The sequence below is a fragment of the Penicillium verhagenii genome (genome assembly GCF_028828195.1).
Source record: "Penicillium verhagenii strain IBT 33310 chromosome Unknown utg000002l_segment0_segment0, whole genome shotgun sequence".
Taxonomy (NCBI): Eukaryota; Fungi; Ascomycota; class Eurotiomycetes; order Eurotiales; family Aspergillaceae; genus Penicillium; species Penicillium verhagenii.
In genome coordinates, this window is record NW_026643166.1 from 156,901 (window position 1) to 180,760 (window position 23,860).

The 23,860-nt window shown below is 48.3% G+C and overlaps 9 protein-coding genes across 9 annotated transcripts; 4 read left to right on the forward strand and 5 right to left on the reverse strand.

The window, feature by feature from the left end:
* Positions 1–418: 418 nt before the first annotated feature.
* N7466_000055 (calcium-transporting ATPase) lies at positions 419–3,664 on the reverse strand (the record flags this gene model as incomplete). Its single annotated transcript, XM_057159453.1, has 5 exons — positions 419–514; positions 590–907; positions 970–3,288; positions 3,358–3,515; positions 3,577–3,664. Coding segments are annotated over 5 exons (2,979 nt in total), but the record flags the coding sequence as incomplete, so codon positions are not given.
* A 2,950-nt stretch (positions 3,665–6,614) lies between these two features.
* Positions 6,615–7,956, forward strand: N7466_000056 (14-3-3 adaptor artA-like protein; the record flags this gene model as incomplete). Its single annotated transcript, XM_057159454.1, has 8 exons — positions 6,615–6,626; positions 6,774–6,781; positions 6,844–6,890; positions 6,958–6,977; positions 7,033–7,044; positions 7,103–7,377; positions 7,446–7,533; positions 7,597–7,956. 8 exons carry the CDS (start codon positions 6,615–6,617, stop codon positions 7,954–7,956), a joined length of 822 nt encoding a protein of 273 aa, XP_057025702.1.
* A 696-nt stretch (positions 7,957–8,652) lies between these two features.
* On the reverse strand, positions 8,653–9,315 carry N7466_000057 (alpha/beta fold hydrolase; the record flags this gene model as incomplete). Its single annotated transcript, XM_057159455.1, has 1 exon — positions 8,653–9,315. The coding sequence occupies one exon, from the start codon at positions 9,313–9,315 to the stop codon at positions 8,653–8,655; it is 663 nt and encodes a 220-aa protein (XP_057025703.1).
* A 2,528-nt stretch (positions 9,316–11,843) lies between these two features.
* Positions 11,844–12,335, forward strand: N7466_000058 (uncharacterized protein; the record flags this gene model as incomplete). The annotated part of the gene is made up of 1 exon (XM_057159456.1): positions 11,844–12,335. The coding sequence occupies one exon, from the start codon at positions 11,844–11,846 to the stop codon at positions 12,333–12,335; it is 492 nt and encodes a 163-aa protein (XP_057025704.1).
* Positions 12,336–12,656: 321 nt separating this feature from the next.
* On the reverse strand, positions 12,657–13,677 carry N7466_000059 (eukaryotic translation initiation factor 3 subunit J; the record flags this gene model as incomplete). Its single annotated transcript, XM_057159457.1, has 3 exons — positions 12,657–13,355; positions 13,451–13,527; positions 13,659–13,677. The coding sequence occupies 3 exons, from the start codon at positions 13,675–13,677 to the stop codon at positions 12,657–12,659; spliced, it is 795 nt and encodes a 264-aa protein (XP_057025705.1).
* A 479-nt stretch (positions 13,678–14,156) lies between these two features.
* aspf22 (enolase acuN) lies at positions 14,157–15,679 on the reverse strand (the record flags this gene model as incomplete). Its single annotated transcript, XM_057159458.1, has 4 exons — positions 14,157–14,952; positions 15,019–15,358; positions 15,434–15,490; positions 15,556–15,679. 4 exons carry the CDS (start codon positions 15,677–15,679, stop codon positions 14,157–14,159), a joined length of 1,317 nt encoding a protein of 438 aa, XP_057025706.1.
* A 1,343-nt stretch (positions 15,680–17,022) lies between these two features.
* Positions 17,023–18,399, forward strand: rpt4 (proteasome regulatory particle base subunit RPT4; the record flags this gene model as incomplete). The annotated part of the gene is made up of 4 exons (XM_057159459.1): positions 17,023–17,236; positions 17,301–17,687; positions 17,752–18,208; positions 18,279–18,399. The coding sequence occupies 4 exons, from the start codon at positions 17,023–17,025 to the stop codon at positions 18,397–18,399; spliced, it is 1,179 nt and encodes a 392-aa protein (XP_057025707.1).
* A 1,244-nt stretch (positions 18,400–19,643) lies between these two features.
* N7466_000062 (glycoside hydrolase family 47 protein) lies at positions 19,644–21,778 on the forward strand (the record flags this gene model as incomplete). The annotated part of the gene is made up of 3 exons (XM_057159460.1): positions 19,644–20,070; positions 20,132–20,776; positions 20,838–21,778. The coding sequence occupies 3 exons, from the start codon at positions 19,644–19,646 to the stop codon at positions 21,776–21,778; spliced, it is 2,013 nt and encodes a 670-aa protein (XP_057025708.1).
* A 183-nt stretch (positions 21,779–21,961) lies between these two features.
* Positions 21,962–23,152, reverse strand: N7466_000063 (fungal specific transcription factor domain-containing protein; the record flags this gene model as incomplete). The annotated part of the gene is made up of 1 exon (XM_057159461.1): positions 21,962–23,152. The coding sequence occupies one exon, from the start codon at positions 23,150–23,152 to the stop codon at positions 21,962–21,964; it is 1,191 nt and encodes a 396-aa protein (XP_057025709.1).
* Positions 23,153–23,860: the final 708 nt, after the last annotated feature.

Genomic DNA, 23,860 nt, shown 5'->3' on the forward strand with positions numbered 1-23,860 from the left:
GGAAATAAAGAGAGAGAAAGAAGATAAGAAGGGGGAGGGGAAGGGGAACTTTGTACTCTGGGAAAGTGAGAGCCTGTCTAATCAAGAACGGCGAGGGGCCGAGGCAAGTCATTGTTGACAAGTCCCAACTCGGGAAAGTCTCAGTCGTCAATTGAAACATGAAGATCCGGTGCAGCAAGTTTTACAGATACTGACTGATGTCTAAACTTAAGTCTAGGTAGAGCAAGATGATGTGAAAATTCAAGATTACTAAGATTCCATAGGCCTTTCATCTATAAACGGCATGATATATGAGATCTAGGCAGCAGGAGCTTGTGTGCCATGCTCCATAACACATCTGTCTCTCTAATCAAAGCAAAAACTAGCCTCCGTGTTTTCTATATGCCACATCATCGGATCATCTCGTCATTTTTATTGCTTATGCGCGCTTGGGCTTGCCGGCGGCACCGTTCTGGGCGACGGCGGCATCAACAACATGGCTCGTGTCTAGACGACGCTCCACAAATTTGAGGATCTCATCGATCACACTACAAACAAATTAGTCACTGGACCTTCCACATAACAAGAGAACAAGATAAACTTACATCACAGGTGCACTGATCACCAGAACAGCTTGCCATTCCATCCAGTCGAGAGGGATGATGGCAAACAGACCCTGTAGGAAGGGAATATAGAGAATAGCAAAGTGGAGACCCATCGAAAGAGTGATGGCGTACACCAGCATCGGGTTGTTGTGCAGGAAGAAGGTGAACAAAGACTCGCTGGATGAAAGGGCGTTCATCGCGTTCAGCATCTCAATAACCACCAGGATGGAGAGAGACACAGTGGACGCAGACTTGGCCATATCATTGGTGAACATTTCGCAGCCAATCTCGGGGAATTGAGAAGAGCAACGGTGGAAGTGAGACTAGACATTGAGTTTGTTCTTAGTAAAAAATCAAACAAAAGATGAAATATGAAAAGACTTACCAGCTGGTAATACGAGATCTGGGGACCCTCGGGGTTGTACATGAACCACCAAACATAACCGAAAACGGTAGCAACACCCACATAGGTACCAATGACCATGTAGCGGAACAAAAGCCAACCACCAACGAGCGGCTCGTCACGGCGACGAGGACGACGTTTCATGACATCGTGGTCGGGGGGGTTGAAAGACAGAGCAGTAGCAGGCAGACCATCGGTGACAAGGTTGACCCACAACAATTGGACAGGAACGAGGGCTTCGGGCATACCAAGGGCGGCAGTGAGGAAAATAGAAACAACCTCACCAATGTTGGACGAGATCAGGTAGCGGATGAACTGCTGAGTGTTGCTGTAGATCGACCGACCTTCCTCGACGGCGACAGTGATCGTGGCAAAGTTGTCATCGGCGAGAACCATGTCGGCAGCAAGCTTGGCCACATCGGTACCAGTACCCATGGCAACACCAATATCGGACTTCTTGAGCGCGGGAGCATCATTTACACCGTCACCAGTCATGGCAACGACGTGGTTCATGGACTGAAGCAGATCGACCAACTTGGACTTGTGGGAAGGCTCGGTGCGGGAGAACAGGGATGCGGTCTCAACCACCTTCATCTGCTCACTCTCGCTCAGGTTGTCAAATTCACGGCCGGTGAAACTCTTGCCCGTGAGATCCTCATTGGGTCCAAAGATACCGATTTGGCGACAGATAGACTCGGCGGTGTTGGGGCTATCACCAGTAATGACAATGACACGAATACCAGCCTCTTTACATTTCTTGATTGCGCCCGCAACCTCGGGGCGCGGGGGATCCAACATGCCAACAAGACCAATCAGAGTCATGTTCTGCTCCAGTCTAGCGTAATCCTCAGTAGAAGTTGCGTTGTGTAGTAGTTTGTTGCCAGAAACGTCGCTCACGCTGGCGATAGCCATGACGCGGAGACCCTGATTACCGTATTCAACCACTTGTTCAGAAAGCAGTTTGGCGTGTTTCTTGGAAAGGGGGACCTCCGCTCCTTCGGATCCTTGCAAAATATGAGAGCAGCGTTCCAGGATTGATTCGGGGGCACCTTTGACCAGAAGCTTCTGCTCTTTACCCTTGCCAACAAGCACTGACATACTCTTGCGGTCACGAGAGAATTCGTAGGTAGCCTGGAGGGGAAGACGGGATTCGTAGTGGGAGCTGGCAAGGTGCAATCTCTCAGAAGACGGGAGGGAGGAAAGTTCCTTGTTCACGGCGGGATCATTGGTACCGATCTTCTCAGTCAAGGCACGGAGAGCTGCCTCGGTAGGCTCACCAATGTTCGAGAAAGTACGGCTCTTAGCATCATAAGACAGGGTAGCGGTGTTGCAAATGGCGGTAACTTCAGCAAGTTGGCGAATAGTAGACGAGGTCACTGCGAGGTTTCCAACCACTTTACCGTTGTGGGACAGCTGGCCCTCTGGGGCAAAGGTAGTACCCTCGACGTCAATCTCCTCGACGCCATTGCCAGAGCTAGCCAGGTAAACAATCTTCTCCACGCTCATCTGGTTGGTGGTCAAGGTTCCTGTCTTATCGGAGCAAATCACACTACAGCTACCCAGGGTTTCCACTGAGGGAAGGGACCGAACAACTGCGTTCTTCTGAGCCATCTTCCGAGTTCCAAGAGCCAAGCAAGTGGTAATAACCACGGCGAGACCTTCGGGAATAGCTGCCACGCCGAGAGACACCGCAATCTTCAAGTAATAGATAGCACCCTTGGTCCAAGATCCACCGAAGGAGGGGTCGTTGAAGTGTTCAATATTGATGAGCCAAACCAGGACGCAGATGACGGTAATCACCTTGGCGAGCATGTCACCAAAGTCATTCAGCTTCTGCTTCAATGGAGTTGGCTCCGAGATCTGGGAAGTAATGCTGTCGTGGATGTCACCAATGGCGGTCGATCCACCAGTCAAAACAACCAGGGCAGTGGCATGGCCATTGACCACGGTGGTACCCGAGAAAAGCATGTTAAGCTGCTCCTGCTTGACAGCCTGTTGATCCTTGATAGCGCCGGTTTCCTTGCCGACACTTTCACTTTCACCAGTCAAGATAGCCTGGTCAACCCGGAAGCTGTTGCTGTGGATGGAGATAAGACGGCAGTCGGCAGGGACTCGATCGCCGACAGCAATATGGATCACATCACCAGGTACGAGATCCTCAGCCTTGATACGCTGGGTTTTTCCACCGCGAACGACCTTGGCCTCGTTGGCCGAATATTCTTGGAGTGCCGCAATTGCCTTCTCGGCGCTGCTTTCCTGGGTAACACCCACAACCGCATTGAGAATCAAAATAGTAAGAATCTGTCACGAGAAGAGATCGAGTCAGCAACAAGGTCGGCGGAGAGGGGAGGGGTAGGGAGGGGCACGCACGACAGCCGGGTCTACGAAGGCAGTCCAGTCATCACTTTCTTCGAACAGGGCCAAAACAAAAGACACAGCAGCGGAGCCCAATAGGATAAGGACCAGCTGGTCCTTGAATTGCTCCAGGATCAATTCCCACAGGGGAGTCGGGGGTTCTTCAGCCAGGGCTAGAGGAATGTTAGTCTCTCACGACGTAATGAGGCGTGAAAAAAAAACGGAGTTACTGACCATTGGGTCCATACTTCAGTCTAGATTTGAGCACGGCATCTTGCGATAATCCTGCATGTTCTGAGACATTGAAGTGATCCAGCGCATCCGCTGGAGTGGAGAAAAGAGTTCTCCATTACGAGCTACTCGTACTGGATCACAGATAGGGTCCAGGGAGCACCGGGGTAGAGATGCGGAGAGTCTGGGGAACGACAGAAATAAGAGAAAAAAAAAGATTAAGGAAAAGAAGGGCGTATCAGACTTGATACATGAGTGTCGAGGCGGTGGCCAGTCAAAGGTCGAAATACTGCCCAAGATGCAGGGAAACAAGTATTAAGAACTGGGGGTTCCGTGCTCTCACAAAAAGCGCGACGTAAAAGTGGAGAGGCGGAGCAACAACGTGTTCTCATCCAGTTGATTCCATTTCCCGATCGGGGGTCTGCTGAATCAGCAACAGTCACAGGGCTGAACCTGATATCCGCTACTTTTTCTCCGATGTCTCCATCTCTCTCCACTCTTGCGGTTTAACGATTAACCCCAGCCCCATTTTATCCGGTTGTTATGTCTATTAACTGAGTGCTCATATTCCCCGGTTGTACTGGTCCATTTCTTGCTATATTCATCATGGGGGTTTGTTTTTTGCCTCAAAAATTCCCTGGAGGTGTGTGCATCAGGGATCTCCGGGATGTCTTCCGAAATGATGGGGGCTTTTGCTAGGCTGCATTTTTCTCAAGCGGCCAAGCGGCCCAAGCCTATCGGACCTCACTGGTGGAGCTCTCGTTTCCCTTTCAGTAAGAGATTGACTCAACCAAGTCACCGAATCCTGCAAAAGGTAGTGGATCTGGCCCTACATCCAGAAACTCTTTGGTGGATTTGTCTGGAGACTGCGGAACTCACATTGCTTCCTCACTGGTTCTTTGGGCCACTACCTTACGCAAGTCATCTTGGCTTTTTATCCTCAGGTGCTCCGTTTATCTTGTGTTTGCGATTAGCACGGTCACCATATGCGTCATAGCATCCAGGTGCCGTTAATGTAATTCAACAGGGTCCTGTGGATAAGAATAATTGGCTTATTCCGTGCAAAAGGCGGCAACTCGTATAGTGCATGCGATTTGTTCCCTTGCCTGTAGGGCTGAATCTAGCTCATCCACATTTGCAAGGGTCGTAAACACTTCCTGCGTTTCTCTAAAATGACTGGTGCAGGCACAATAGCTCTGTCAACTCCATGGATTTGGGATTATATCCCACAGAGGGACATACTATGTACCTAGCGATACCGGGTACATAAGGAGACAGTTATAGTTCCAACCCATTGATGATTCGGATGTATAGTGAAATGCGTACATGTGCATACTAAATCCTTGGATCTGTACACTATGAACCTCTTGGAGAACAATGTTCAAGTTGAATTGGCCAGTGGCCATCGTATGGGGCGTAATGTCCCGGATAGGAAATGAGCACCCGCAGTTCTGAGGGATCAGAAGTTGGTAGACACATCTCGGTACATGTACAGACCCCGTTCTAATTATGATTGGCTATTATAAATTGATACAAAACAATTCATAGTCGATAGATCAGAAATCCAGGCAGGTGTTCCGGGGATACTCAAGCTGCTCCCAACATTGAACCGGACAATATACAATTTGAAGCACCCGAAAATTAACACGATGCATATACTACTACACATGGACCAATAAAATTTAGAGGAAGAGAGAAAAGAACGTTCCAAGATTGGAACACAAATACATGAATAGCCCAAAACAAGACATTATCTACAAGCCTAGGACGCCGCGCATACGTTTGTTATAATAAGTTTAAAAGACTGTGGATGTTCAAGTTGTTCATGGATCTTCAGGTGATGAGCCGAGGGGTACATATGCTTACCTATGCAGGATCCATGGATTCAGAGAGATATTAGACTTCGTACTTGACTAGGATTAAAATACTTGGGGGAGAGCAGAATAGGTACTATCCCTTTGCTACGTGGGTAGCGAGTACTTGAGACGGGTACATACTCAATGCCTGGGATTGATGGATACTATGTACTGTACTCAACACTCAGTACATATCTACTATGTAGTAGTTGTATTTCGCGCGATACGTACGTTTCAACTACGATTGAGGGGGGATCATGTGACTCTTTTATTTTTGGCAGGCACCGGAGTAGTAGAGAGGGGGAATTGTATACGCTAGAGAAATCTTTTACATTAAAATAAAATTATACAGTGCTGATCAGCATCTTGTGACATGACATGGGGCCTTTCCGAGTACTGTAAAGGTTGTAGGCAGATCTGGATGTCGTGGGATCACTACATCATAGTTGGTTTCTTAATGCTGGAAGATTCTATGCGTTGCATCATCGTCATCTATCGATTGGATCAACTTCCCCATAATACTTCACTGGGGTTTCATCCCTTAGATCACAATGTTGTCGTATCTTACTAGTAATTTCTGGAGAAAAGATGAAAATAAATAGGAGTAAATCAGGCGGTAAAAAAAAGGAGAAAACAAACTAACAAGTTCACTATGGCCAGAAGAATCCAATAGGGTCCACAGCGCTTTCAACTGATCTTCCGTGTGACAGTACCAGAAAAGTCCCTGGTACGAGCAATACAGCGACTTTGGTGATGTGCAACACATACCTTGAATTAGGCCCTAGGAAGTACTTATCACTGACCCGGTGGATCTGTCAAGATCTGTCAAGATCTGTCAATTTCGGGAAAATCTCTACAAATGATCTTCAGCGAGGTTAATCATAAGTGACAGGGCCACTATATGGTGTAATGACAATACTGGGCAGTGACCTGAGTACCCGGGTACATGTCAACAGTAAGGATCACACAGTGTAAGGCCAGGTACCCGGTACGGAGTACAGTGTAATAGCGTATTGTTATGATTCTCCCCCCAAACTCCCAATCTCCCTCTCTCACTCTTCTCACCCCCACTTGGTCCTCCTCACCTTCTCCTTCTGCATCTCCGCCTCCATCCTCTCCAGTTTTTTTTTTTCTTTACTCCTCAAATATTCCCCCTCTTCAAGTTTACTCTATCCACATTTCACCATGGGTTCTGAGGTACGTTACAGTCTGTCCACTTTCCCCCACAACACCTAACCCCTCCACGGGGAGTCGTCACCGCCATCGCAATCCCACGCATGACCACTTTCCTGTCACTGTTGATTTTCTCAAACATCAGCTAACACGCGTTTTTCTATCATGCAGCGTGAGAAGTAAGCATAGTCTATCTCCATATTTACCATCTCTGTCTTCTGTATACTTACCCCCTCATCAGCAAGACATTCCTCGCGCGGCTCTGCGAGCAGGCTGAGCGTTACGATGGTAAGATCGACTTGGATATAGCCTGTTTATGGAGATTTGGGGACTAACAGATTTTGATCACGCTCAGAGATGGTCACCTACATGAAGGTTCGTCGCATCTACTCTAATCTTTGTTATGTTCTAGGCTAACCATCTCTTACAGGAAGTTGCCAACGTATGACAAGCCTCTGCTCCAAGTCGCATTGTGAGGGTGGAAACTGACCATATCTTAGATCGGCGGTGAGCTCACTGTTGATGAGCGTAACCTTCTTTCGGTCGCCTACAAGAACGTCGTTGGCACTCGCCGTGCTTCGTGGCGCATTATTTCCTCCATCGAGCAAAAGGAGGAGTCCAAGGGCTCTGATGAGCACGTTAACATCATCCACGAGTACCGCCAGAAGATTGAGACCGAGTTGGAGCGTGTCTGCGAAGATGTTCTCAATGTTCTCGATGAGGCTCTAATTCCCAAGGCTGAGACTGGCGAGTCCAGAGTCTTCTACTACAAGATGTGCGTATATCGTTCCACGTGGTGCGACCTGTGGTGTGGAGGCGCGGATGATTGACTTTTGATAATAGGAAGGGAGATTACCACCGCTACCTCGCCGAGTTCGCCTCTGGAGAGAAGCGCAAGGTTGCCGCTACCGCTGCCCACGAGGCCTACAAGGTAATGCTTTTTTGAACTACTTTTCTTTGTCATATCCATTGGCTAATTGTGCTTCCCAAACAGAACGCCACCGACGTTGCCCAGACCGACCTTACTCCTACTCACCCCATCCGCCTTGGTCTCGCCCTGAACTTCTCCGTCTTCTACTACGAGATCCTCAACTCTCCTGACCGTGCATGCCACCTCGCCAAGCAGGCCTTTGACGATGCTATTGCCGAGCTGGACTCCCTCTCCGAGGAGAGCTACCGCGACAGCACTCTCATCATGCAACTCCTGCGCGACAACTTGACTCTCTGGACTTCTTCGGATAGCGCTGACGCCGCCGAGGGTGCTGCTCCCAAGGAGGACAAGCCCGAGGAGGCCGCTGCCCCTGCTGCCGAGGAGCAGACTGAGGAGTCTAAGCCCGAGGAGACCGAGGAGTAAAGGGTTCCGACAAACCGATATTGTCAAGGGAGGCGTTCGCATTTCTTCCTGGAACGTGGTTAGCAAGTCGCTTTTGTTTTCACCGTAGCGTGACTGGGTTGGGACCGGCACTTAACCCCCTTGCACGTGTTCGTGACCGCGTGGGTCGGCCGGCGGAGTTGATATTCGGTTTGACGCGAGCGAAGAAAAAGGGGCTGAGTGGAATTTCTCTCTCTTTTACTGTCTCTATTCCCACTCCAGCACGATTCAATCTGTTTATTTTCCAATTCAACCTCTTTTGAATTTTTCAACTGCGTTCCTTTGTAGTTTTCGTACATGATAGTATAGAGGTTGTAGACAACTAGTTGCTTCCCCTGTCTGGAAAGAAAAAAACGGTTGATATACATAATCCAATACCTGTAAACCTGTAATCAATGTTGGGTCCTTGACTACTATGCCTCTGTATTGTGAGCGATCTTGAGATATACGGTATCCCAAACCTGCGTTCGCAGCATTATGTCCATATGTGTCGCCCCGGGGACATCTACAATTTCAGTCTTTACCCTAATCTCATTGGAAATCCTCTGCGCACTCTCCGGTCCAAAAAACATATCTCCATCCGTCGTGAACCATGTTATATCGACCGGGCAGTCCCGATACATACCAGTCAAGACTTCTCGAGTCACCCCCTCAACCCGCTCATATCCCATGCGATAATCAAGATCCACCCCTCTCTTTCCGAACATCATCCGGCAAATCATTCTTGATCTGCTCCAGCACCACCTTCTTTTTTTCGTTCGAGATCACAAAAATCTCATCATCACCTTTCCCATCGCCCGCCTTCTTCGCCATAAAACCAACAACCACATCTTCCAACCATTTCGGAGCCGCCCCCGAATCCAACTTGGTGACAAACTTGAACATATACTCCGGCATCGTACACATGGACTGCATAATCCTGGATCCCGTGTAAGCCGCGGGGATATGGGTACACATTGGAAAGACATGCTCCACTCTACCCGGTGGGGCACACCGAGCCAGATCAAACATCTGATAGGCACCCGCCGAGTGTGCGGCAATGCTGAAATGGCCGATGTTGAGGCTGTCCAGAAGTTCCAAGGTGATAGTACTGAGATCGGTGAAGATTGCAGGTCCCGCGCGGGCGGCGTCTTTGCCTTGGACCCATCGGTCAATGCAGAGCAGGGACAAGTCCGGATGGGCCTCTAGGAATAGGGCGAATTGGCCCATGCGGCGAGAATCATCACCTGCACCGTAGCAGTACAGCAGGGTGTGCGGGGCATCTTGGTTGAGATGGACGTAGGATACTGTTCGGTTTGGGTTTGTCTTTGAGTGGAAGGTTTCGACTTTCACCGTGGTCATAGTGCTGGTGGGTTCAAACGTGATTCAAATACCACAAGACTTGTTCAGATTACCGTCTCGTGTTTCATATGATCTTGAGAGTTGTTGGGGCCAAAGGAACATGGAACATTGAAAGGCCCCCATCGTCGTCTATGTCAGCTTGGGGGCGGCCCCACGTGGCCCAGGGTATCCATGTCTACAGTCCTTGATGGAAACCTTGGCCAAATCACTAGCACGGTTAGTCCTGATGTTGTAAATTCTGGAAGTTGACGGAAAATAAGTGGCTTTGAGTCAGAGTTTTGATTTAGCAAATAAGAATATACGTAGTAAGATATCTGCCTACCTAGGTGCCTGACAGATTGCGCTATTATAGGTCAACCATGGTGTTTAGTATACATCCATTTGGTTCTAACATTGAAAGTTGTTAAAATATCTAGTCGTAGGTAGAAAAGGACTTTGAGGCATTTAATGTCCCAAGATTCTCATAGGGATGGCCACTGCATCGGTCAACTGGTAGTCATCAAACTCTAGATTTCGAATCCTACATGCCTAGGGTAAATATCAATGACGGGCCATGGCCCCTTCTCAGCAATAGCTAGGGCACCCCAGTTGGGATATTGTAAGTTATACGGACGTCCGTTATTCTACCTATTAGTCAACTGGTACTTCCTCAACCAAACACCTAAAACCTTACTAGGGCTCGTAGAAGATAGATCAATTCCTTGTTTATATCGCGGATTATGCGCCAAAATACCCATGTGGCCTCGCTCATACCGAGATGCGTTATTATGCTTAACATTGGACGTTCTTTGAGGGGCATCATGTACCTTGGTCCTTGAGCTGAGGACATCAATTTGACAGACTATCTTTTTCTCCAAATTGGCTCTATACCTGAATAGACGTCCCATTTTTCATCAAGTGCTAGATATCAATGCCTGACTCAATCTGACTCAATCTCATCACCTTTTTCCATGCAACATACATCTAATATTGGAAGTATTCGAATCGACAGAGGCATCATGACTGCAAATTCCCGTCTCCCCGACCCTGCATGTACTAGTATGAGCTACGCCAAGTCCACATCGTACACTAACACCTCAACCCCAGTCCCACACTTCCAATCAAAAGCCCACCAACAAAGTCTTTACACGTCGAATCCCACAAAACAAGGATCACCCCTTCCAACAGAACCTTACCCGACAAACTTTCTCGGTCCCAACAGCCCGTCCCAGCCGACGGGGCGACAGACGAATCAAGCAAAGAAAGACTATGCTAGCGGCCCAGATGCTGACTGGAGCAAGGCCACTAGATATCACCAAACGAACCAACTTGAGTCCCGGGCAATTGCCGCGCGTCAAACATGACATATCGCAAAGCTCTCGGGGCTTTGACAGGTGGCCAGCGTGGCCGTGTGGCTTGGCCGTGTGCATAGCTCGTGGGTGTATCATGTACAAATTCTGGCCATTAAGAATATGATGCGTATCCAAGATATGTTGGTCGGGGTCTGAAGACCATAGGGAGGGGTTGTGGTATTGATTCCACCAGCCTCATTTGAGGGGTATTTGATTGTGATATGCTCCCGATCAACCTTGCGCGGAAGTGTTGGGTCCACAAATGTGCATATGTCAGTAGAATGTTTGATCTGAAGCTTACATACAGTTGATGTCTATATACATATTTCAAGGTTGCATAGGCGTACATCACAGGAATGTACAAACTTCGAAAGCCCTATTTCCCTGCACAGTTCATCAGCGACCATTTACCTATTGCTTTCCAGGGCTTACTTTGAAAATTGAACACCCCTAGGAATCATGGATTTGCAAAACGCAAGCTTCGAGGGAATTGATAGATACTTTTCTCAAGTGCTTCTTTTTCCTCGCCCATTAATTGAGTAGCTGCAACCTTGAAACCTTGGAAAATAGCTTGTTTTGTCCAAAAACGGGCAATTCCTGGACTTCTCACCAAGATGGAGATACCCAGCGAGTCTTGGGCATACGTCTAGTATTCTCAAGGGCACGACAAATTGCATCATCAATGCAACAAATCACTGATAGCCGCTCCTGACACTGTTGAATGATCCTGGCTTTGAAACTATAGCGCACCTGATAATAGAAGATGATGAGGTATTGATTTGGCCAGATACACGCAGTTACATTGGGTATTTAGATCCCACCCAAAGGAACCTTCAAAAAGCAGAAAACCGAGTAAAAGAAGCTAGCGTTCCTATTGACTTTTTAATCCCTGCTTTCTTATGTACCGGGGCCATGTTATCGGGTTTCGTTGGTGGTTCACTGAGAAGACACCGATAAATGGACCTCAACTAAGTAACCCTTAGATTCTGGTGTATAAATCAAAAGAAATACCCCGCATAGTTGAGTTCCAAAGTCAAGCTTTGGTTCTTTTCACTACCGTTCAGAGGTTTTCTGGGTCTTCATCGTTCTATATATCCGTTGGCCTTGATATCCAAGATTCTAATTCCAAAAAAGACCATATCCCTCTTAGCCTGTCAGATAAAAGCCACCACCTGGGCAGTTGAAATAAACGTTCCCATGGCCTCTTCTACTACTCCATTGGTCTTTGAGTCCAATGCATTGTACATCGCCATCCTTGACCGGGGAGATACATATCTCTTCCACTGGGAACTTTACCTTGCAAAGACAGCGACAGAAGGAATAGTCTTCCACGTCACCAATGACACGGATAAGACGACTTGGGAGTACAAGCAAACATCAACGAGCGAGATGCCCCAACTCCGCCGACTGCTACTGGCACTGAAGATCGGGTCGGTGGAGCCGGTCCTACACAACGCATTATCAAATCGACTCGCCTCGATTACACTCTCTCCATTTTCATCACGATTCAGTGAGCATCTGAACTGCCGGGTCTGGGTGAAGGAGGCATTGTTCGTCATGGATGATGAGGGGTATGTCAATTTGAGCAAAGGCCCGGGTGAGATTGAGGAGGAAGCGAGATATCTCGCTATGCTGAATAAGAGTAAATCCGAGCGCAAGGTGATTCGGAGTAAGATGTGCATGTCTTGATGGGAAGTTCTTAACGCAATGATTTTGATATAAGAAAGTATGGGAGTCTGTGGTGACCATGTATCTACTTGGATTAATGAAGTGGAGAAGGCATAATGATTCAAGATAGCAGGCCATGTCCAAAGACTTGTTCGTTCTATTGTTGTTCATGCAGCGTAGCCAGGGTGTAAGAGATGTACATTGTGCTGGTATTGGGGAAAAAAATTATGGGGAAAGGGGAAATGAGCCCCCGAAAAGCCCCCTGTCGCATATATTGGCAAGCGAGATGGAGACCGCCACCTAAAAAAGGTCAAGAAAATTGGAGAATGAGAAATCGTTTCTTTACATGAAGTCATCATCACCAAGGCCATCATCATCGTAGGCGTTGTTGTCAACCTGAGTATCGCGCTGCGCAACAAGGGAGACCTTGGTCTTGGCAGCCTTGGTCTTCTTGTTACCCTTGTCCGAAGACTTCTCCTCACGCATCTTCTCATTGCTGGCAGTGGTCAGGGCACTGGCAATCTTCTTGATCTCCGAGCTAGGCAACTCCTTCACCAGCCTGCGGGTGAATTCCTGCGCCCAGAGGGAGTAGTGGGCCTTCTTCGAGTGTGGTGTGATCAGAGGAATGAGGGTGTCGGTCAGGCGAGCGAACTGGTCCTTGGTGGTGGGCTTGAACAGGGGCATGGCGGACAAGTCGATGGATTTGGTGGGGTCGACGCTGTCGCTAATGACGATGGCCTTGGGGGCACCACGGTTACGCTTCAAGTCGACATCACCGAAGAGGTCGCTGGCGTGGGCAAGATCGGCGTCAATCTCCTGGCGGCGCAGGCGCTCACGCTTCTCGGCCTCGGTCTCATCATCAAAGTCGCTTTCCTCTTCACCCTCTCTCCTCCGCTGCTCTCGGTGCTCCTCCACCCGCTGGGCCTTGGTTTTCTTGTTAGCAAGAGCCTTGGCCTTGGCGGCGGCCAGAACTTCTTCAGCTTTCTTCGCCTTCTCGCGCTCTACCTCGGAGTCTTCGGCCGCGTCCCACGAGTCGAGAACCTAATGATCGGAAACGCATTAGTAATTTGTTGATTCCCACGAATGCATGAGGTGTTGCATTTGTTGGGTTCCAGCACGAAACTTGGAAGTCTTACATCTTCATCCTCCTCGTCGTCGAATCGGCGGCGGGGTGCGACGACGGGAGGCGCAACGCTCTCCTCCTCCTCCTCATCTGATGAAAAGACAAGGGGTTAGCGCCAGCGGAAAAGTAAAGGTTGAGTCATAGAACAAGTTGTACATGTTCCACATATCATATAACAGAGGAGGGGTGATCTTGATAGTCGCAAATGGATAAGAACATACCCCACTTTGATGGCGGCATTTTTAAATTTTTTTTTGGCTTGATGGAGAATGAAATGCGATCGCAATTACGACGCTGGAAATTATGGAGGACGACGACGAGCCTGCGATCGAAACCTTGAATCAACAAAGAGTGGAGGGGAAACAAATTTTATGTGGGACAACCAAGGGTATGGGATTCGAGTGGGATGTCCACGTGACCCCCGGGTTCCTTTGTGCCCGATGGGCGTGATTCTTGTTAGGTATGCGTTTAACAGTTGACGATATGCTATAGATGCCATTTTGTCTTCTTTTTTGTCTTTACTGGTTCCTTATTTTTCTTTCTCTTTCTTAAAATAGGACATTGAGTTAAAGTGAAATATCTCATTCAGAAGATGTTATTAAATTCATAATCATAATAGATGGCATTCCGCCAGGGGGTACTAGGCCATCAGAATTTTTCGCCTGCTGTCTTTCCCAAAAAAAAAGAGCCAGTCACAGTCACAATATAGCTAGCTGCATTTACAGGTTGACCGAGGTGCGGAAGTTCTTGCCAGCGTAGACAGCATTGGCACCAAGCTCCTCCTCGATACGGAGGATCTGGTTGAGCTTAGCCAAACGCTCGGAGCGGGCGGGGGCACCAGTCTTGATCTGGCCGGCGCGGAGACCGACAGCAATATCAGCGATGGTGACATCCTCGGTCTCACCGGAGCGGTGGGAGACCATGACACCCCAGCCGTCAGCGTAAGAGTCCTTGGCGGCCTGGATAGACTCGGTCAGGGTACCAATCTGGTTAACCTTGAGCAGAAGGGCGTTGCAAGACTTAAGCTCGATAGCCTTCTTGATGCGCAGGGGGTTGGTGACAGTCAGATCATCACCAACAATCTGGAAGTCGGAGGTCTTGTAGAAGTAGCTCCAGGCCTCCCAGTCATCCTCAGCGAAGGGATCCTCAATGCTGACGATGGGGTACTTAGCAGCCAGGGACTTGTACAGATCGGCCAGCTGCTCGTAAGTGAGCCACTTGGTAGGGTCACTGTCGGGGTTCTTGAAGTCAAGATCGTACTTCTTGGCATCAACCTTGTAGAACTCGCTAGAGGCAACATCCATGGCGATGTTGATCTGGCCAGTGTAACCGGCCTGCTCGATAGCCTCGGTGATCAGGTCAAGAGCCTCCTCGGCGGTCTGAATATCGGGAGCAACACCACCCTCGTCACCGACGTTACCAGCAGACTGGCCGTACTTCTTCTTGGCGAGAGACTTGAGCTTCTGGTAGACCTCAGCACCCTGGCGGAGACCCTCAGAGAAGGTAGGAGCGGAGCTATAGTGCAGCAGATTAGTTTTCTGATAATACTATAGCTTCAAGATTTTTGACAGGGACACTTACTCAGGGACAATCATGAACTCCTGGAAGGCCAAACGGCCACCGGCGTGGGATCCACCGTTGAGGACGTTCTGGAAGGGGACGGGGAGGACGTAGGGCTTCTTGGTTCCGGCAAGGTCGGAGACGTGGACGTAGAGAGGGACACCCTTCTCAGCGGCAGCGGCCTTGGCAACAGCCAGACTGACACCAAGGATGGCGTTGGCACCGAGGCTGGCCTTGTTGGGGGTACCGTCGAGCTTGTTAAGGAACTCGTCAACCTTGGCCTGGTCCTTGACGTCAATGTTCTCCTTGATGATGGCGGGGCCAATGATCTCGTTGACGTTCTTCACAGCCTTGAGGACACCTAGACACCAACCAATGTTAGTTTGGGAAGCTTTGCTTGAATTTGGCAGGAAAAATAAGTTTGTTTCTCACTTACCCTTGCCACCCCAGCGGGTCTTGTCACCATCACGGAGCTCAACGGCCTCGTGCTGGCCTATGATATCGTAGTCAGTATATATTTCTAATACTTCCAGTAAAGGATTTCAAAGAATAACATACCAGTGGAGGCACCGGAGGGGACAATGGCGCGGTGAAGGCCAGTCTCGGTGACAATGTCGACCTCGACGGTAGGGTTACCGCGAGAGTCGTACACGGAACGGGCGTGAACCTTAGCAATAGGCATTTTGAAAGATAATCTGATTGAGGGGAAATGAAAATCAGTTAATTTTGCAAGAAAGAAGAGAAATAAGAAGGACGATGGGGGTTTATGACAGAGCCAACGTGTGACTAACGGCGGGGGGGGCAGTGGGAGTTCACCGATGACCCAAAAAGATTGGGCGGCCACGGAGAGAGAATTGGGAAGAGGGGTTTGATTTGCTTGAGCTCAACAGGGTGCGATTGGCCACAGCAATGGACACCAGCCAGGTTCTGGTTGGATGCTTTACCTTTACTATCGTTGGTTTGGTGTCTCGGTGTGTTGGGGAAGGTAGAAGGGGAAATTTGAGGGGCAAAGTGAGGGATGGCGGGGTATATATGATGTTATGACACCGCAACTTACCTTGGGGGAATAGATGTAAACAGGTCTAGAAAACAAGAGCTAAATCAATTTCAAATCAATTTCCTAAAATACGGAAACACCCGATATCTTAAATACCTTTAGCCCAGTCTCATCCCCGGGAAAGGTCAAGCTGGAACCTCCGATTCTTTCCAATGCGGTGGTGGGGCTCCACGTCCTTCTCCAGCGCTTGCTGGTTGATCCCGACCGTCTGCGGGTGCTCCAGCTTGCGAGATCTTCCGTCCCTCGGGAATTTACATGTATGATGTTATCGTGGGGTCTCGGGTTCGGCCAAGTAGAAGCTCCTATGAAAACAATGACGGCATCCGAGAGCAATTTACGTCCAATTGATCTATCTACCCCTCTGTCGATATAGCTTCCAGTAGCAACATAGTGTAAGGAACCTGTAGAGCCGGAAATGCCCTAAAGAGGAACAAGGAAAGAAGAAAATTCTGCATGGCGCTATTCTATGGAATTCCATCCAGGGGAAAGTAAATCATTGGTTCAAGTCGTGTTTTTCTATGTTGCATTCAGCAAAAGGAAAGTCCGGCTTTGGATGTGTTTCCCAACGGCCCATGGATGACGAAACATGGGACTCCTGAGGTGTCCAAATCTTACGTTTCTATGTTTGTGGCCTTATGGCCTTATGGCCTTGCTGCCTAAACAACTTCGCTCACAGCCTTGATGCCTCAGGTGTGAAATCAAAGCTCATTACATAAGCAAAGCGATGATGAAAGTCACATGACGGAAAGACGCGCTGTCATGTGACCCTGTTGGCAGCTCCCTCGCCCGGTGATGAGATGCTTAGGAAGCTCCCCCCAGATCGCATCCGTTTCTTTACTCACTGAATTACCATTTTTTATCATCAAATCGCTGGAATCTTGATTTTATCTTGCTTCCAAATACACGCCTAACGAATTTCCGATTGTTCAACGCCCATCCCCCGTGTGAATCTCGTCCATTCGGTCATAATGGACGCCGGCGACCCTGAGCGGGACCAGGCCCTCGAAGACTATAAAAAGAGCTTGCTCGAGCTTCGAGAATGGGAGGCCAAGTTGAAGACCCTGCGCATGGGGATCAAGGATCTTCAACACGAGTTTGATGTCTCCGAAGACAACATCAAGGCACTACAAAGTGTTGGTCAGATCATCGGCGAGGTACTGAAACAGTTGGACGAAGAGCGATGTAAGTCGACAGCAACCCATCCCATCACAAGATTTTGGAAATACAGGTGTCTGACCAGCTCTAGTCATCGTCAAGGCATCATCGGGTCCGCGATATGTAGTTGGCTGTCGGTCAAAGGTTGACAAGGCCAAGATGAAGCAGGGAACCCGTGTGGCCCTAGATATGACAACACTCACCATCATGCGGATGCTACCTCGCGAGGTTGATCCCATGGTATACAACATGTCCTTGGAAGACCCTGGCCAGGTGAACTTTGCCGGTATCGGTGGTCTCAATGACCAGATCAGAGAGCTTCGAGAGGTCATTGAATTGCCATTGAAGAACCCAGAACTTTTCCTCAGAGTGGGAATCAAACCTCCCAAGGGTGTTTTGCTCTACGGTCCTCCGGGTACTGGTAAAACGCTGCTTGCCCGAGCGGTAGCTAGCTCGATCGAAACCAACTTTTTGAAAGGTATGGTCTTGTTCCCAATCCTTCCGCTCTCCCATATTCTCTAACCTTTCTTGTCTCATTACAGTGGTCTCCTCCGCCATCGTTGATAAATATATCGGTGAATCTGCTCGCCTGATTCGAGAGATGTTTGGTTACGCTAAGGAACACGAGCCATGTATCATCTTCATGGACGAGATTGACGCTATCGGCGGTCGACGATTCTCCGAGGGCACATCAGCAGATCGTGAAATTCAACGAACACTGATGGAACTGTTGAACCAGCTAGACGGATTCGATTACTTGGGCAAGACAAAGATCATCATGGCAACCAACCGACCGGATACCCTCGACCCGGCATTGTTGCGTGCTGGTCGTCTGGATCGCAAGATTGAGATTCCCCTTCCCAATGAGGTTGGCCGTCTCGAAATCTTGAAGATTCACACCAGCTCAGTTCAGATGGAAGGAGACATTGACTTTGAGAGCGTTGTCAAGATGAGTGATGGCCTTAACGGTGCCGATTTACGTAATGTGGTCACTGAGGCGTAAGTTCTTCCCTTCACTGGTACTATTTCACTTTGCCTTTCCCTGAAAAAATTGACTAACATTATTCAGTGGTCTGTTTACTATCAAGGATTATCGGGATGCCATCAACCAAGACGATTTCAACAAAGCAGTTCGGAAGGTTGCCGAGGCGAAGAAATTGGAGGGCAAACTGGAGTACCAGAAGCTGTAATTGTAGTTAGATTGTGGTTCTGGTTATGGTTCTGGAGCAGACCACCTCGGTGGATCCAGGCTGATTAGAAATCTGCTTGACGGAATACTATACATTCTATGAATCATTGAGTACTTTTTCCCCTTCTTAAATCGATCTAGATGTATGTAGCGTTGGGTGGGATCCGTTCGGATCTGTTTTGAAAGCATCTAGATAACCTTCAAATGTTGCAAAATAAAGCCAATCACAGGGATTATAGTACAAATATTCCCTCCGTGGTGTTGGCGGTTTTTTTCATATACCCACCTTGAAGAACTGATGTCTAGTATCAAGTCAAAAAGAAGAAAACAAACAGATATGACCACATGCTACGTTGGTGACATGCATGGATTCAAGTTAGTATATATTCGGGTTGGTCTCATTTTTGCACATGTGACCACGTACTGTTTAGTTAACCACTACCTACGTATTGGTCAGCCGATTCTTATAACTACTAACTAGTAACTATGCAACTGCTGGGCCCTTATTCTCATATGGAAAATGAAACTCATTGTCATCATTCGAATATCTATCCCTTGCAAGATTGCCACTGTGATGCCAGTGTGACTCGGTCTGGTATGTAATCAAAGAAATCAAAAATTGGGGATCATCGGGTCTCCACTTTCCCCGGCGCCTACAGCATCCTTGGTCATTTCAAGCTTATATTCTACAACCCTTTTAATTTGACTAAACCAACGGGGGGTTCCTTGAGCTTCCTTTACCCCTTCGCACAAACTTCCAACCTCGGGGATTGTTCGTGCCACCGAATACTCCTACAGCCCATAGCAGTTCGGCTACACCTTGTCAACCAGAATTTGGCCTTGACAAGGGTTCTCCCGTACCTTGGCTATATCGTTATTGACCAAAACACGAGAGAACAAAGCCACAGCGCTTTCACTCAAGGGCACTTGCACCAAACTTGCTCGAGAGCCCTCTCTTATTATCAAGGTAGGCTTTCCATCAATCGCTAAGAGTTTCAGTATTGCGATCGGCGCAATTGGTTACGCGTATCAATAATTAACTAACACCTGCATCGAACGCTGCACAGCAGCTCTAGTGACGAACCACCTACGGCCGCAACCTACCTGAAAATATCTCACGATAGGAAATAAGTTTTCCAAAAGGGCCGACCGGCGGAGTCCCTCGAATACGCTCCTATATATACTACCGAGTGGACTGTACATACCGATACAAACTTGCGGACACAACCAAGCGGGGATAACACCATGTCCTTCCAGGCTCCGCTCCCTTCAGATTCCCGTTCCCCCCGCGACCCTCAAAATCCACACGGTGGCCTTTCTGGACTCGGCTTTTCTTCAAACCCAGTTGGGGGCTTTTTTGAAACCGAGCGCACCCTACCAATGTATAAAGACAAACCCTACTTTACACCACGACGAACGGCTCCAAGGCGGCGATGGAAGCGCATTGCCAGTCTCCTCGCCCTGTGCGCTTTAATATTTTTTTGGTATAACAAGTCATCTATTCCATCTTTACAGGGGGCAGATGCAGGAGAAAGAGGAGCACGGCTCTGGAAGTGGGCACAGACACTGGAAGATGAAGTGTCCCCCAAACAGGTCGATTGGGATGCGCGTCGCGAGAAAGTGCGGGACACTTTCATCGTCAGCTTCGAAGGCTATGAACAAGATGCATGGGGTATGAAATTCTGGCGAAATAATTTTCTTTTGGCATTGCACGGCTAACCTTCCAATCTTAGGCTTTGACCAATACAGCCCGTCCTCTAGGAACAACAAGAACATGGTGGAAGGCGGTCTGGGCTGGATGATCGTCGACTCTTTAGACACCATGATTCTCATGAACCTGACATCTCAGGTTCGTCATGCCCGCCAGTGGATCTCCACTTCGCTGCGGTATGATCAAGACCATGATGTGAATACGTTTGAAACAACAATTCGCATGTTGGGTGGTCTGCTGTCTGCCCACTACTTGTCTAACCAGTACCCAAATCTTGCCCCGGTTGCGGATGACGATGTCGGTGCTGCCGGAGAAGATCTGTACATTGAAAAAGCTACCGATCTGGCGGATCGGCTGCTTGGAGCATTCGAATCAAATTCTGGAATTCCATTTTCCAGTATCAACCTCAATACGTCTCTTGGGATACGATCGCACTCTGATGGTGGTTCCGCATCCACAGCTGAAGCGACCACTGTGCAACTTGAGTTCAAGTATTTGGCGAAATTGACCGGAGAAGCCGAGTACTGGAAGGTTGTGGAAAAAGTAATGGAAGTTGTTGACGGACAAAACCCAGAAGATGGGCTAGTTCCTATATTCATTCATCCAGACTCTGGACAATTTAAAACGAAGAATATTCGCCTCGGAAGTCGAGGTGACTCATACTATGGTCCGTTTCTCCACCCGCTGGGTTTGCTGGATGGGTTCAAGCTAATTTTCATCTCTTATAGAATACCTTATTAAGCAATATCTTCAGACATCCGAACAGGAGCCTATTTATAAGGAAATGTGGGATGAGTCATTGCAGGGTATACGCAAGCACCTTCTTGCCTTCTCTAAAAATGCCCAGCTGATGGTATTGGGTGAACGACCTCGAGGCTTAGATAATAGCCTTACCCCGAAGATGGACCATCTCGTATGCTTCATGCCCGGGACAATTGCGCTAGGAGCTACTGGAGGCCAGCCGCTGTCCAAGGCTAGACAGTCCTCTGACTGGTCTCAACAGCGCGAGGAAGAGATTCTAATCTCCCGCGAGCTCATGAAGACCTGCTGGGCAACCTACCTAAATACTCGCACTGGCCTTGCTCCTGAGATTACTCATTTTGTTCTGGACGAATCACCAGTCATGATGGCAGATAAATATGCGGATCCTGCCAATTCTGCTACGGAAGCACCGTATGAATTGCAAGGCATCTCCCTTCCGCTAACCCTACAGGAAGACGGCCATGAGCCATGGAGAAAGGATATCGACATCCACGCAATGGACCGCCACAACCTTCAGCGTCCTGAGACAGTTGAATCACTCTTCTACATGTATCGCATTACAGGCGACGAAATATATCGGGAATGGGGATGGGATATGTTCAAGGCCTTTGTTCGACATACAGCGGTAGTTGAGACCGTGACTTCGACAATCGCTGGGCTAAGTTCACCGCCCTATGAGCGCATCAAGAGTTTCACTTCAGTGGGTAACGTCGAGGCGGTTCCTCCGGAAACGCGAGACCGAATGGAGAGTTTCTGGCTGGCAGAGACTCTTAAATATTTCTATCTCTTATTTTCGGATCGTGATTTCATCTCGCTTGAGGACCATGTCTTCAATACTGAAGCGCATCCATTCCCGCGGTTCAAGCCCAGTGGAGAGTTGAAGACTGGGTGGGAGCGGAAACACTGATCATTGTGTATAAGCATTCTTGGCGTTTACTCTCTTTGTCGCCTCATTCCGTACATTGTCATGTGCAAATAGCAAGCATATTGTCCCATAGTCTTGGCCACATTAAAATCATTTTGGATCATTCATTCCCCAAGCGCTTTCGATGATACCAACCTAATAGTAGTTAGGTAATACCTCAAAATTTCATAGAATGAGCATTTGATAGCCTGGACCCTGCTCCCTCATGAGTTGAATCCACGTAATGCTTCTATTCTGCCCCAAAGACCAAAACCGCCGCAAGAACGACAAGACCTTTCGTCGATCCAAAGTACCACTAATTGCCATAACGACTTCAATCTCATGAGCCACAATTTGCTGTTTCTCCCAGGACCCCCGACATTCCGTTCCCGCAATAAACAAAGGCCACACCAAATCGCAAGCAAAGGCGCGTTTATCAGGGAGAGCTGACAAGTGATCTAGGATTGAGTCTCTCAATTCTTGCAGCTTCGGCTTAATCAAAGGATCATCCGCCAGAGCATGGTAGATATATATCAAACTAGCGTGATGGAAGATGCAGACGAGATGCTGGAAGCTGACGCGTGCATCGTCTGTCTGAAATGGGAGTATGTGGCCAGACTGCGACATCCGATACCTCGCCTCATCGAGCTCTTTGATCATGGTTTTGAGTAAAGCTGGATTCCGTGCATAGCTTTGATTGCTATACTGTAGGCGCTCGGTCCGAGTGACTCGATTGATAATATTCACAAAATCGCCAAAGATGGCAGTACTATCGGCATATTGAATGGCCTTTTCCGGGTCATTCGGCGTTTCGAAAGTCGTAAGCCCCGCAAAGACACTCGCATAGTACTGCTCGTAAAGGAGGAAGGAATCAATTTCATTTCCATTCGAAAGAGAAAGATGGGGAAAGGCCTGCTCTTTCCATTGCAGAATTACCCTAGCCGCTTGAAGATGCATCCGCCATTTCAGCGACTCGGCTCCGAGCAACTCCACATTGTACAATATCAACGTCGAAGCTAGAGCGTATTGTGATTGAATGGAATCAAGCTCTGAATTAGAGCTCTCTTTTCTCATACCGCCGATTTGCTCAGCCAAAAAGACCAAAGCCTGGTTCCGCAGATTCCGAGAGATGCGTTGTAAATATTGGCGATGAGGATGGCTTATTTCGAATTTTGATGCCATATCTTCCGATGACAGGGCAAGGACGGCATGTAGAACTGTTTTTGACGCCCAAGCAAGTGGTATGATAACCTGTTTCCATGGATTTGTTGGGAGGTCTACCCAAGCAAGTTTCCCAGAAACGTTCTGATAGAAGTGGTGCATCAATTCCATCGTCATATGATCAGTATGGGAGCTTAGTCCGCGAGGGATTGACATGGCACAGAAATGTTCCCTCGGAGCCTGTAACCAATCATTTGGCTTCGAATTGTGTGAAAGAATAATGGCATCGGTGTTGCTAACGCTGGAACTTCGTACTGGTAGGTTCTTACCAGCCAATTTACCCCTGCTGGCAATACCTTGATGCCACCTCAGAACCACCCCATAGCCAGGGCATTCAAATCCTCTGGCAATGCATTTCCTGCATTTTGGAACAGTTCGATCACAACTGATCCGTCTTGCTCTGCACTTTGGGCAGTCTTGTATTCAAATGATAAATTAGCTTTCATTAAAAGAAAATGAGGTATATAGATGTTGGTACCTTTATCTGCACTTATGCTATCACGGAGACTTGTAGACATCCGAATTACCAAAAAGAGCAACAGTAGTTGTACTTGTGTATGAACCCATTAAACCAATAAAGCATGTGTTTCTTGCCAAAAACTCAGGGTATAAGAAGACAAGAAAGTTTTCGCTGTGGGAAGACGTCGCAGGAAATGATCGGTCGGCATCAATGATATGAACAACCTTGGAGTGGTGGGCTTTGTGATGACATCTGACAATGATGGATGGAGATGAAGGAAGAATCTTGGAAGTTGTCGTTGATAATGATAGACCATGGAGGTCACATGATACACCACTGGGACAACTTACAAGTAGCGTCATCCGCCGTGCTTCTGCTGTTTAGACTGCTCGTGGTTGCCGACC